Here is a 14,583-nt window from a genome sequence, read left to right as displayed (position 1 = left end):
CTGTGCAGAAAATGTTCTGTTTAAGTAGAACTTGAGGAACATCTGGTGTGATCAGCTCGTTCGAGTGTGTGAAACACGAGCTGGTCTGCTCAGGTTTCTCATAATTAAAACTGCGTTTACTAGTTTGTGGTAGTGACACAGCAAGCATCTGATCTGTATCATCCTTCCCTGAAAAGGAGAACTGCTGGTTGTATATCTATAAAAAAATACCATGTAAAATCACAAAAGGTTCTTTTGTGCATACAAATGTAGAGGTTTGAGGTGGGGCTTAAATTGTGGCAACTTATCTACGTTGGCATAAAAAAAAGAAGGATGAATGTTTTCAAATTAAATTGATGAGGTAGAGAAAGGAAGTTTTATGCAGTTGATCACCAAAATAATGTCTATTCCCCAATCAGATTTTTAAAATTTTGTGTAATTTTCTTTAAAAATTAAAAGTCATTATAAAAGTAATCAATCAGCTAAGTTTTTGTGCTTTACACAAAGGGCTACACAGATCCTTCTGTGAAAATATGGACCTTTAACGTTGTTTCATGTTGAACCATTCAACATTTAGAATGGTTTAATTTTAAATTGTTACTTCTTCTCATTATAATTGGGTGAAAGTTGGCCTGGTCAGGACTCTATGTTACACTGTCCTGGTATTCTCTTCCATATCTTTAATTCATCTCTTGATATCTTTGTTTTATTGCAGGAGACACCAACAAATGGAACACAGATTAACTTAAGCCTACACGGGGCTGGTGACATCTGAAAGAGGGTAGGGAAAATTGATACATAAGGATGTGTTCAAAACTAACTTAATGTTGATTATAATGATAATAGGTGAGCACACTTAGGTGTGATGTGAAAGAACATACTCATCTGGCTGCCAAAAATGAACTAACGCATGTAAATAACTTTGAAAATACAGGGGAATGTGTTTAAATGTGGTCTTGAACTCAGGACTTGAGTTTCTGTAGGTCACCTGATGTTTTGTTTAGTAGCTATTGAAAACCAAAAACATTCTTTTTGAAAGTGTAGCATTATAAGTTACTTCTGATTATAATCTGTAGGAATAATCATGTGACTGACCCATTGCCCTCTTTGCAACTGAATCCTAAGTTCTGTCTTCACAAATTCATTGCAAATTGAGACTCAAGAGGTTTGTCATTTACAGTCCCAGAAAAGAGCATGACAAGTGACTTCTAGTGAATATTTTCATTATTTCAATACAAAATAATGAAATGGATTAAGACTTTTATGCAGGATAGGAAACTAAAATTTTGGGAAATACTGGTCTCTGTAAGGCTTCTTTCCATCTTGCTAATCAGCAACATTCAGTTGATTTCCCAACATTACAATTGCCATAACTGACTTACCCAACTCTGGGATTTTTTGGAGCCATGTGTTCACCAGCGAAACTACTCAAATGATCAGTGAGATAGAAATGGCTTTCAGTGAGATACACGAAGGAGTGGATGCAGTCTTTGGAAAGTTTTTGCTGGAAGTGTAATTGTTTTAATAAAAATCATAGCAGTACAGTGTTAGAACCTGTCTTTCAAAACATATAGATTATTTCAAATTTCTTTCTTACAGCTCATGGGAGTTGGGAAGAATAATGGACCCACATTTCCCTTTTTTTCCTTCCAGGGAAAGTGGAGAAGCTGGGTTCTGTGCTTTCTATCTGACCTATTGGGAGTACTTTTTGGAGCATGTTTGCTACTTAGCAGGGAACTGAAATTCAGGTACGATCCATTTAAAAAATCAAAAGACAAGTTGATTTTGATTATTATTTCACTTCAGCCAATTTGATATTGTCCTTATGTTACTGTTGCTGAAAACGGTTTCCCCAGTAATATGTATTTGGTGATCTTTAATGAGTTAAAAATTCTAAAAATAATATTCTTATGGTTGTCAGTTTGTGCATTGAGTCATGCTGTATGGTAAAAGTAATCCTTCAATAAAAAAACAAACAAACAAAAAACAAACAAACAAACAAAAAACCAAACCAAAAACCCCCAAACTTGTTTTTATGAATGCATTCAAATTTAATGACACTTGTGTTTTGAAAATATTTTTCTTTCTAGGCACAAGAGGCTATAAATGTAAAGAGTGAATATGGGTGAAAAGAAGCCAGAACCTTTGGACTTTGTAAAAGATTTTCAGGAATATCTTACACAGCAGACTCACCATGTAAATATGATTTCTGGATCAGTTAGTGGAGACAAGGAAGCAGAGACTCTTCAGGGAGGTAAGCTAATTTCAGTGCTATCAGATTTTATTTTTTTGAGAATGACTGCAGTGTTTACATTCCAGATAATTATGCAGACTACTACAATTGTATGGAAGCATTTCTGATAGTCATTTTCATATCACAAAAGATGTGTACGTACTTTTGTTTTAATCAGGTTTTGTTCTTATAGTTCTGTATATTTAAAGACCAAGGACATACAGAAGCGAAAGATATCTGGCATATTTTCACAGCGTGACAGATAGTATCCCACTGATTCTTGTTTGAAATCTCTGTTGCATTATTCACAGCTGGGACAGAAGGTGATCAGAATGGTCTGGATCATCCTTCTGTTGAAGTTTCACTGGATGAAAACTCAGGAATGCTAGTGGATGGGTTTGAAAGGACATTTGATGGAAAGTTAAAGTGTCGATACTGCAACTACGCCAGCAAAGGAACAGCACGGCTCATAGAGCATATCAGAATTCATACAGGTATGAAATATTCTGCCGTACTTTGCTGTGAGGCATTGCGGTATTAACTCAATTTTATGATTTGCATGTGAGGAGTTAGCATCTTCAATCAGTGTGATAGTTCTTAGAGTTACTCAACAATTAGAACTGTTTTTTGGGGGGTTTTAATAGACTTTTTTAAAGGTGTGCCATTTACCTATTTAAATTATGCAAATTCTTACTTACATTTATTATTGCAGACTACTGAATTTGAAGTAACTATATATGGGAGTAAAGTTTAGCATGAAAGCATCAGTGGAAATTGAAGAGCCCTAAATGTAACCTTTTGTTTTTCCTTGCTAATCAGAAAAGTGAAAAATGTGCATGCTGCCACATGGAGATATATAGGAGCTTTTCTTCCTCTGTTGTTTAGCTATGAAAATATTCCTGTTTCGTACAATATTTTAGATGTGGAAGTACAAAACATAGCAATAAGAATAAAGTTTTCTTACTGGTAGAATATTCAAACGTGAGGGCATATCATCAAATAAGTGATTAATAACAGTAATGAAAAGAAAAAAATACTTACCGTGGCTTGCTTAAGAGTATTTGCCACTTGGGTTTATAAAACTGAAAAGCAAAACTCGCGGTAAAGGTTAGAATATCTTAAAATGGTCATGAAGTCAGCTCTGACTTCTTGGCAAACGAAAGAAAACAAACAAAAGGTCCTTGTGAAGTCTGACTTCGGTGCCTGCCGAGTATGTTACACCAATACACAATACACTCAGACTTTATGGCTGTTAACTAGAGTAATAAGAAAAAAAAATTGTATTCTGCAAAACCATGGAAGTTTTTACAGATTACCAGTTTGGTGTGGACTGTCCCAAAACTTTTAAGTGTATCATTTCAGTGGTCTTGGGTATGTGGCATTCTGGGACTCACTTTGAAGGAAACACATTGTTGTAACTTGGATGTAATTGTAGCTCTCTTTAGGTACCCTTATTGTTAGTCAGATTCTCAGTTTGCTGTGAACCATTGCTTCTACATAGTAACTCCCAGGATGTATTTTGGGGAAGTCGGTGCTTCTTGGACAGGCCCTGCAGTGTTGGCTTGTTTTGACAAGGCATAATGGGACAGAAAATGGCAACCAACTAGAAATCAAGGAGTTCTGAGGTTCAGACTCTGAAGTAAATTCTTCTCTTGTGCTACCGTGAGCTACCTCTGTGTGTAGCTGTTGCTGTTTTCAGATTCCCAGTGGAAATTTTGTGTAGTTCCAATAGTGGATAAAATACTGTGTCTTGTGTGCTTGCATTTGACACAGCATTAATGCCATGGCTTGCTGCAGGTCTGCAAAGCAGCAATATGTTTTGGAGCATTTTTTTGTCTAGTTTTTCAAAAAGCGGTTACAGCTTCACCTACCATTTGCCTCGTATGGTATGTGGACAATGAGAGATGTTTTTCTTTTAACAGCTTTACTCTCTGCAGTTCTATTCCTGAGCTTGTGAAATGAGGGTCATGTAGTGGGAGAAACTGTACTGCAGACTTATGCAGTTCACTGTAGCACTTTGGGATGACTTTTGAATAGTACTTAAAGATGTAGAAGTAACATCAACTTAAAATTGCATGTCTTTTCAGTAGCATATAGCTATTGCCATCTGAAAAGTTGCATCCCCAAGCCCACAGTTACTACTGGCCAGTTGTCAATATGAGCAGATGGACTGCTAGAGCTGTGACAGGAAACATAAATTGCTACTGGAAGATGTTGGTATTGTGTGTTTGCTGATTCTTGAGATGTTTTTGATGGCTTTGGTGTGCATGGGGTTCCTCAAACAGAATGACTGAAATAATGTGTTGTTAGTTAATATCAAATGTCATAAATTTTAGACATACTGGAGAGAAAAAAAATCATATCTTCCTTCTTTAAGTATCAAAATGTGGGTATTAGTATAGTGTCAGCATTCCTCCTCTTACTCTATGAAGTTGCCTACCTTTTGTATACTCTCAGATCTTAGGTTAACAGGTCTTTTGTGTTTTCAGAATGCTTTCTTATCCTGCTGCTACTTCAGGGAGTAGAGGTCACTAAGTGGCTAGAGGTAGCGGAACAATACCTGCTGGAGATTATGAGCATTTTGGCATGGTTGTAGCATAATATATACAAAAGCAAGAAAGATTCCAACCAAAAATCGGGATGCTGAGAAATGTCCTCAAAAATCTGACCCAGTGGTCATTATTCAGAAGCAAACATTCCGTGAGCTACGCAAATTTGGTTTTTAGGACAAAGCATAATACTTTGGGTTTATGCCTTAACTAACATTTGGAGTTGTTTCTTATGGTTGTATATGATACTGTTAGCATTATGTCAGAAGAACAGAGCTTTACATGTGGGGTGACTATTGTCTTAGTGCTGCTGCAGGTATTCCCGTTATCAGAGGGTACATGTGTGACTCATTTGATCAAAGAAACTTTCACAAAGGTGCTGGGAAAAGCTATCCAAATCGAAGGCACACATCACTCTACTGCAAAATCATGCAGTCTGAATTATTTCCATTTCAGAAAGCTAGCTAGCCATGAGAGAGGGATACAGGGGGTGTCAGCCTACTGTCTATCAAAGAGCTTCAGCAATTTGGATGCACCTTCACACAGTGAACGCTTTATAGCCAGGTTACTGGTTCAAACATGTCTGATGCCTAAAGAAATACCAGTGACTGTACAATGGTAATAGTTAATTTCCCTGTACCAATCTGTTCAGTTTTATAATATAGACAAGAATCTCAGGCTGCCAGAGGCCTTTTTCTTTATAGTTTCCCCTTTGCCTTTTTACAGTACATTTCATATCCTTAATTTTAATACAGCACTACATGGTGTCCTGATGGCAACACCATTTTGCCATTACCTTAATGGCTCTTCAGAAAGCCCCGCTTTGTATCTTTGTACAGAGACAGGGGACTCCAGAACCAGGAAGGGTTTTGTTGTTTTGGCTTGGGTTTCTTGGTGGTTTTTTTTTTTGTTTTTTTTTTGTTTTGTTTTTTTTTCACTTAAGGGCAAGGAGATCGAAGACCTGAGTGTAGTTTTGCTCAGAAGCATGGTGGGGAAGTGTGGCAAAGGGCCAAGAGGTGGATTGCATGGACTATGAAGGCTCAGACTGACTGAATCAGCATAAAAATAGGGAAGTGATAGCTGACTAGCCTCAGAGCAATGTAAGTAAACAGATAATGCATCCTGGATAACATGCAAGTGCAGCAGGGTATCTGCCAAAGTAATTATAACGCAGGCATGATCGTGCAACCATTATTAAGTGCAACTTACTGCAGAATTAACTTCATGCTGAGTCTGACAGCAGTGTAATTAGTAGTTCACCAGCTGTGTTGTATTAAGGGCGTGCAATGTGGGATGCAAATCTTTATCTCTGTGTAACCAGTTTAGAATGAGATAAGACCATTCAGATCGTCAAGTTCTTTGTGAACGCAGGGAGTTTGTCAGTCTTTTTACATTGTTGTTTGTACCAAATCTCCAGATCTTTACACATATCTATCTGAAGACATATATATATATCTATCTGAAGACATATATATATATCTATCTGAAGACATATATATATATCTATCTGAAGACATATATATATATCTATATATATCTATCTGAAGACATATATATATATCTATATATATCTATCTGAAGACATATATATATATCTATATATATCTATCTGAAGACATGTATGTGCTTATGGAGAAATAATGGTTTCAGTTGGTACAAATAAGGTATTTAAGGTAGTACAAAAATTGCTTTCTTTCCTCTTGAAGAGCCAGTGATGTACGAAAAAAAAAATCCATTCAGTATCCTAGGTTGTGATTCCAAACTGTGGGATGCTCCACATGGGAAGGGCTTTCTGTGTCAGTCACATCCCCTCTTACAGGGCCTGTACAGTGCTTGCAGTGTAATAGTGACCTTTGCCGCATTCAGATCTCTGGCTTTTGCAGTCGTTCTGGATAGATTTTGAAAGGCACAAAACAGATGTATTTCCCTGTATTTAAAATAGTAGAAACTGCTTCAAAAAAACCATAAAGCCTGAAGAGAAGGAGCCCACTCACATTTTTTTTGGAGTTTGTCATGCTGTGTGGCAAGAGAATCAGTTGCATAACAGTCATTTAGAAATCGACCTGGCATTCTAGATGGGAAGGTAAGATGATGATACATGTTCAGGTGCTGAAATGAAACAAATCCTTTAGGTATTTCTAACATTGCAGACCTGGATCTAAAAAACTCCTAAAAGATCGGTCTATGAAAGGAAAATCAAAAGTCCCGAAGTATTATGTTACCTGTGTTGGCCTGTAATTATGTTTGAAAGTTTTCTAAGTACTTCTAAAAGTGTTTAATGTGAATATCTCTAAATATCATTTAATAGAAGAGCAAAGTTTTACCTATCAGAAAGGAGAATATCTGGTACTATCATGTCTGAGAGAGCACACAGCTGTCCAGGCATTAGCTGGCTTTTGTTTTCTTTAATAACTTTTTAGCTACAGGATCCTCTTTCAAAATTCAGTTCTTGAGTGGATGCATGTGTACATGGGTTATTTAGATAATAGTTCCAGGATGTTTAAAAGTGGGAATGTTTGGAAGATATTGAAAGGATACCCTCCCTCAGTGTTGAAACACAGTTATCATTAAGAATGATTACATTTTGGTGGTACAGACTGTTAAAGGAGAAGCTGCTGCCTGAGCATTCACACACCATTCAGGGAGTTGCGCACACACACCACCCGAGACTTTAACTGCTAGGAGCAGAGTCCTTTCGCAGCGGGCAGCTCCACTGAGCCGACGAGTGCCCCTTTCCGACTCCTCGCTCACACACGCTCACTCTCGGGCGCTTTCTTTCCCCTCAGGCTCGACCCGAGGTTTCCCGAAGCAGAGTCTCCAATACGACATATGCCAGACAAATTTATTGAGTGGTACAGCGGTAAAAACAGCTCGAGCTGGGTGCCTTCGGAGAGGGACCCTGAACAAAAAAATCCCATGGCAATTATACCCTTACAATTTAAGTTCCCCTCCCCTCACGAGACAGTTGGGACCAATAGTAATGTTAGGGTCTGGGGTCTTCCTGTTTTTCATTGGGTCCTTTCATTGTCTCTAGGCAGGCCGTTTCTTTTCTTATCTCTAAGGCTGCAGCTTCTGCTGATGATTGTAGTTTCCTCATCTTTCTGGTTTGCACTGGTTTCGGGAGCCTTCCTTCATGTAGCTAAGTAAAAGTTCAGTATATGGTCAGCGTATCTGGGTTAAAATTCACAGCTTGCAGCCTAAGGCGTTAACGAGCCTTGCTACTAATGCTCTGTATTGGATTCTGTTTGAGCTAGAAAGTGACTACTACAACACAGACATTCCTGTAGCCAACTGTTTATGTACTTTATAGGTGAGGTAGAGTTTGGATCCAGTTAAGAGCACCAGACAGACATCATGGCATTCAGTCCTTGGCATCATTGCTGCAATTCCTAGTCAGGTTATCTGTTATGCTAATTCCGGTCATGTTTTTTTCTTATGCTTACTATCACTTGAGTGAGGCAGAGAAGTCTACATTTACTCCACTCTTCCACCAAATACCCAGCTAAACTCAAGACCAGCAGTGACTCTGAAGCTGAACTCTTTTGATTAGCAGCTCCCAGTTAGCTACTTTCTGTTCCATGAACAGCCTTTTTCAAGCACTCTGAGATGCTCTAGTATAATCTGTTTTAATTTTCCAGGTGAGAAGCCACACAGATGCCATTTGTGTCCATTTGCATCAGCTTATGAACGTCATCTGGAAGCTCACATGCGATCGCATACTGGTGAAAAACCATACAAATGTGAATTGTGTTCCTTTCGCTGCAGTGACAGAAGCAACTTATCTCACCACCGCAGGCGCAAACATAAAATGGTGCCTATCAAGGGTACAAGGTCTTCCCTAAGCAGCAAGAAAATGTGGGGGGTCTTGCAGAAGAAGACCAGCAATTTGGGGTACAGCAGAAGAGCATTAATTAATTTGAGTCCACCTTCCATGGTGGTTCAGAAACCAGACTACCTTAATGATTTCACTCATGAAATCCCAAATATCCAGACTGAAGCCTATGAGAGCATGTCAAAAACAACCCAGAGCAGCGGGTTGCCTAGAGATCCACAAGACCTCATGGTAGATAATCCTTTAAACCAGCTCTCTACGTTAGCCGGACAGTTATCTAGCTTGCCACCTGAAAACCAAAATCCAGCATCTCCTGATGTTGTTTCCTGTCAAGATGAAAAGCCTTTCATGATACAGCAGCCTGCTGCACCTGCAGTAGTTTCAGCTGTATCAGCAAATATTCCTCAAAGTTCATCTCCAACCAGCCCAGATCCTCGGCCTACACACAATCAAAGGAACTATAGTCCTGTGGCAGGTCCCAGCAGTGATCGCAGTGCCCACACCAGTACTCCCAGCATAAGTAACAGTCAACCAAGTACTCCAGCTCCAACCCTTCCGGTTCAGGACCCTCAGCTTCTGCATCACTGCCAACACTGTGACATGTACTTTGCGGACAATATCCTTTATACTATTCACATGGGATGTCATGGATTTGAAAATCCTTTTCAGTGCAACATATGTGGGTGTAAGTGTAAAAATAAGTATGACTTCGCTTGCCATTTTGCAAGAGGCCAACATAGTCAACATTGACTGAGAACATGCTTTCATTTAGTTTTTTAACATATTACGGTATATTTTTCATACTTGCTGAAGGAAAGCTTGCACATTCCCATAAGGAGTCTTCACATTAATCAGCTCGACAAAGGAGGCAAATTTATTTCTATGTTGTCGTAAAACTTGCCAGGGAAATTTTGTATAAGACGTGGTTGATTTTTTTTTTTTAAATGTAGCCTTTCAAAAAAGCTGAGAGTGCGCTATAACAATTGGAATGCGTTTATGTGTTTTGGTTGCTAAATTTAAATTGCTTGCACTTAATCCCAATAAACATTCTACAAATGTAGATGCAGAGCCTGTGTCCTGAAATGTAGGATGCAATTATCATACTATTTACTAGGCAAGACAAAATATATTAACCATAAAATACGAAAGGTATTATATGCAATGACACATATGGTTACTTTGGAGATATACTTACCCTTAAAAACTTAGCTACTACTCCAAACTGGAAAAAAAAATGGAAGCAACTTTCACGTACAAATTCAATTTGATGTAAAACTTGCTTTAATCTGATGAAGGTTAATAAGTTTTTGCTTAGTATAGTCTAAACTCTTCATGCTCGGGCTCAAACACTAATTTAACTATTATTTTTAAAATTTGTCACAAAACTAGAAGATAACAGGTTATTGTGAATGAAACTCTGGTAGAAAAAAAAGGAAAGAGTTAAAAGCTTGTCATTCACTAATTATACAAAGGAAAAATTAAATGTGACACCTTACTTTAAACTATTCTTACCAAAATTTTACATGTCATTCTTTTTAAAAGGAGGTAATTTTTAAGCAGTCATAATAAAGAGCTTGTAGAACTAATATATATTCCATGAGATTGTTAACTGCCTTAAACTAATTTGTACAGATTTTTAAAAATTTTGCACAATTAGACTTCTGTCTTGCTGATAGAAGTTCTAATAGAAACAAACAAGAGGTTTACAAATTAAAAATCATGTGTTCAGTTTTATCTTGGGCCAAGCTACAACTGATAGGTTGCCTGTATGTTTGAAAGTTGTATAATCTAGTTTATTGTAAACTTCAGCTAACTTGGAAGTCAGTTTGTCTTGTCCCCTCCCCCAGAGTTGTTGTCCGTTTGATGTGCTAGAAAAAAGGGGAAGGGCTTCTGGGTTTTCTGAACTGTTCATGTAGTAGGCAAAGGAATACTGGCTAACAACGTTTGAAGTTGTGATTAATAATTGTAGGTGGCAAATGGTAACTAAAGATGTACATGAAGTTCATTGCACATGTTTATTTTTTTTATACTGTACATCTTACTTTAGAAGCACCTAGGCTAACGGACAGGCACTTTAATATAAACCTAAATAAAACATCCTAGCAAAATGAATAAAAGCTCTTAACGTGCTACACAGGAACCTGTAATGTTTCAAAGTGAAGAACTGTTACTTTTCCCATATTTAGACATGCACTTTTACCTTAGTTTGTCTTACTTGAGACAAATTAAAGCTTCCTTTATATATATTCCCCTTCTACTATCAGCAAAATACGGCAGCAAATACGTTTTGGTAAAAGCAGGAAGATTTTATTAATGTTCTGCAAGTCAGAGGTTGGAATCTGAATAGCAAATGTTTGGCGTATTCAAATTTATATTGTTATGGGAACTAAAGCTTTCTGAAGCCAGTGGAAAAACTTACAGACTTCAGTGTAAGATCAACACAGGAAAAACCACTCTTTTGAGAATTTTAGCTTTAGAAGCAATTTTGACTTTAATGAATTAGAAATTTGGGAACCAAATATGTTTTTCTCTACCTAATCTACCTGCTGTTGAATTTGCTGTGCTTAAGTAACGAGTTGAAGGAACTGAAGTCTTGGCTGCACATAGTCTTGTAGTAACGAGGTCAAAAATATGTCATGGAAGTATTTCCAATGTAGTGAAGATGAATGATAACACACTATCACTCCTAAAAATATTTTTGGTTTCAGGCCTGGTTCAAAATCCATTTCAGTGGATTTGTAAAACAGAATGTAATTTCCATTTTTCATAATGATGCTCTATAATTCCAAAATATCTCTTTGTTGCTTTATACTTTTAAAATTTATTTTATAAGCAGAACTGCAAGTCTGTATGCATAAACCTACGGAGTCCTTTTTTTAAGGACTAGAAGTTGACTAAACTGGAATCCAGTTGGAGGTTACTGCTCCTGTACAGGTTTTGTAACGTGCCGCTTCCAGTCAAAGAATGACGTAAAATTATAGCTCTCTTTTGACCATATATTGACACGTTCTAAAATCTAAATTTGGCTAAAATACGATATTGGAACTACAAACGTTACTGTTGAAGACCGTTACAATTAGTAATTTAGAGAGGTCATTTTCCTTGCCTTTTGATAGATGATGTAAACTTTTGTTCCGAGGCTCTAGCAACTGCAAGGAAACTCCTGAAATGGTGGTGCTCCAGGGAGCACCTTCCAGTACTGAATGATGCAGATCACAACAGCCAAGTTTGCCTTGGTTTGCAGCTCCAGCCTTTCTCCCTCTTGGTATCAGTAGGGAGGTTAACTCCAATGCGCGCAAATGTTTGAGATTTCATCCTTCCGTTCCATTTACGCGGTTTCTGATCCATTAGGACTTTCCTTGGCAGTGCCTGTAAACGTGGTAGACTTTTCTTTTTGTGTAGGCTCATGATTTGGCAATTTAGAAAAATGACTTCTGAACCATGATGTCCCTGAATGAAATTTTAGATAGGAGAATAGTTAGGTCATTAATAGAGGTAGCTGGTAGCAAGAGGAAGCCTGCATGATCTTACTGAAAAGGGGCCCTCATTTAGGAGGGGATCCTCTGATTCGGGGGAACATATGTCCTTAATAATAGAACTCAGTATGAAAAAAAAAAATCGAACCCCAAACCTTGCAAATTGTTGTTTAGAAGTATTTTAATACTGCTGAATTAACACCATTGTTTCTGCTTTGAAGTACCGAAGGAAAAGAAAATTAGCTCGAACTTCTATGGGCTGTTGAACAACGATAAAACTATTTTTCCTTCTTCCCTTGTCCAGGCTCCTGTTTGCAGGGGGGATTCTTAGGCTTTGGTGTTCATCCCTTGATTCTGGAAGCAGATCAGGAAGGGGTGGATCCCTGCTGTCGTCCTAGTCCTCCACAGAGGGTCACCCTCTGGACTAGAATTCTTAATTTTTCAATGTAATACTGTGTGTTCAGTTGTGCCAAACAGTACCCTGACGATATGTATTTCCTTCTGTCTACTGAGTAGGTTTGGAAGGTGTATTTTCATATTAGTTTTTCATGATTTTGTACGTCCTATTTACTATAATTTAAAGACCGGAATTAGTACTGAAAATTGGTTTAGGGTATGATCCTGATGATTCCCTTGCACAAGCAGGCCTTACTCAGAGTCAATGAGGGATACTTGTCAGGAATTGTGGGATCGAGTCCTCAGTTAGGACTTTTCACATTGAGTTCTCCATGTGCTACACTGCACTAACTCGTTTTTTTTAAAAAACCAAACCCTTATAATATAAGGTGGTGATTAGCATATTAACAGGGAAGTTTGGGAATGAGCTGAAGTTTTTCCATAGCTTGACTCTAAGTTCTGTAGTTGCAAAACATTAACTTTTTGGGTTTTTTGTTTTTATTGCAATAGATTATTTTATAGATTTGTTTGACACTTTTAACATGCACTATTTATAGTTCTCAATACAGACTTATTATTTTGAGGCTGAATATTCCAATGAACATGCAAATATTAGACTGAAGATCTTGGTAGCTTATCCCAGTCAATACTTAAAGCAACTGTGAAGCAGCTAATAGAGGAAAAATAGTTGTTTCTTCACAGATACAATGTTTAGATGAAGAGCATTTTGACATAAAATGTTGTTTGGCGTTTTAACATAAAACTCCGTGCTGGAAGACACGCTCCAGCAGTGTTTCCTAGCAAAATGATCTGTTGCTATTTGTTTTGTTCCAGAATGTTTGGGGGGTTTGCTTTTTGTTTCTTTTTGACGAAGGGAATGTAATTTAGAAGTCTTCACTGGCAAGTTTTCTATTAATTTTAAGCTTCTTTGAAAATCTACAGCAAATGGATGTTCTGCTGCAGGAAATCTGTTCCCTGCTGAAGCATTTTTCATTGAGCAATCTTTGTGTATGTGCTTCTAAGTACCTGCTTTGTTAATAATATGTATTTCAGTGTAAAGAGCATATTTTGTATGCAAAAATGAAACCTGTTAGAGTTGTACAATAAATTTTATTGTGTAGTGAATGTTTTCAGATGACAAGGTTAATTCTGAAATAACTCGACTATATCTAGTGTGGTTCATGTTGTGAAGCTTTGCTTTTGTAAGATATGAATAAAATAACACTTTCTAATGAAGTCTCATGTTAATTCTTCTTAATTATATATGCTTTGGCAGCTGGAACTGGTGAACTGGTCATGACCAGCTATGGTCTAGATATGGTACAGAAGGTAAGCTGACCTTTTGGGTAAGCTTATGTGTTTATGTTTCAGTCTGCTTAAGTGGAAGATGCTGAACCAGGACACTCTTTTATGTCTTTCCTCTGTTAATCTTGCATGTTTGGTCATCTTCCAAATGCTTTGTTTCCCCATACTCCTATCTCCTTATCAAGAGTGCTTGTATGTCTGAAATGGGAGTTTTTATCGTGGTGAGGTGGTTGTCACTGCATATGGAACGTCTATGTAGGTGGTTAGCAACTTTGAAGGCAGCACCAAATGTTAAGTTGCTTTGGACATGGGAGTTAATCCTACATGTGTGCGTAACATGTATGCAGCTCCCAAAAGCCTTAATTTAACTGCATCTCAAATTTCTTGTTCTTTGCAAAGTTTCTGTCAGAGAAACAAGCAGAGGAGTCAAGAGCCTGATCTAAAAAGGGATTTGGGGAAACTGAAGTGGGACTTGGAATAAACGCAGGTGCTGGCATCCTCACTTTGGATGCTGCACGCTTGAAGTGCTGAACTCCATCTCACTTCTTGTTTTTATACCTTCCCAGGCACGTATTCTCTGGAAATGCTCAGCTACCTGTTTGACAGAGTGGAGCGGGTCACCATCCAAGGTGCTCTTCAAAACCTCAGCTGGAAGAAGCTATGAGAAAGCTGATCCAGCTTCAAGTTAATCCTACTGTAAGCAGGAAACAGGACTAGATGACTTCTAGGTGTTCCTCCTAGGCTAACTTTTTCTATGATTCTGTGAAATTTAAATAAAATCTACAGATGGTTTGTTGTTGGCTTGACCTTCAA

At 37.7% G+C, this 14,583-nt stretch overlaps 1 protein-coding gene across 3 annotated transcripts in view; it reads left to right on the top strand.

The window, feature by feature from the left end:
• IKZF5 (IKAROS family zinc finger 5) overlaps positions 1-14,583 on the top strand; it is a 16,246-nt gene extending 1,663 nt beyond the window's left edge. For 2 of the 3 annotated variants that reach the window (XM_072871228.1, XM_072871227.1), the window contains exons 2-8: positions 695-760; positions 1,633-1,727; positions 2,070-2,233; positions 2,524-2,706; positions 8,400-9,278; positions 13,742-13,794; positions 14,337-14,583. In XM_072871228.1, the coding sequence (XP_072727329.1) occupies positions 2,101-2,233; positions 2,524-2,706; positions 8,400-9,278; positions 13,742-13,794; positions 14,337-14,459 (1,371 nt within the window). In that variant the 5' untranslated portion in view covers positions 695-760; positions 1,633-1,727; positions 2,070-2,100 and the 3' untranslated portion in view covers positions 14,460-14,583. Of the gene's footprint in view, positions 1-694; positions 761-1,632; positions 1,728-2,069; positions 2,234-2,523; positions 2,707-8,399; positions 13,695-13,741; positions 13,795-14,336 lie in introns of those variants that run through there. The other variant, XM_072871229.1, reaches the window with a different exon arrangement.

This window comes from Ciconia boyciana, chromosome 8 (assembly GCF_034638445.1).
Source record: "Ciconia boyciana chromosome 8, ASM3463844v1, whole genome shotgun sequence".
NCBI lineage: Eukaryota > Metazoa > Chordata > Aves > Ciconiiformes > Ciconiidae > Ciconia > Ciconia boyciana.
This window is presented reverse-complemented; position numbering and strand designations above follow the sequence as displayed.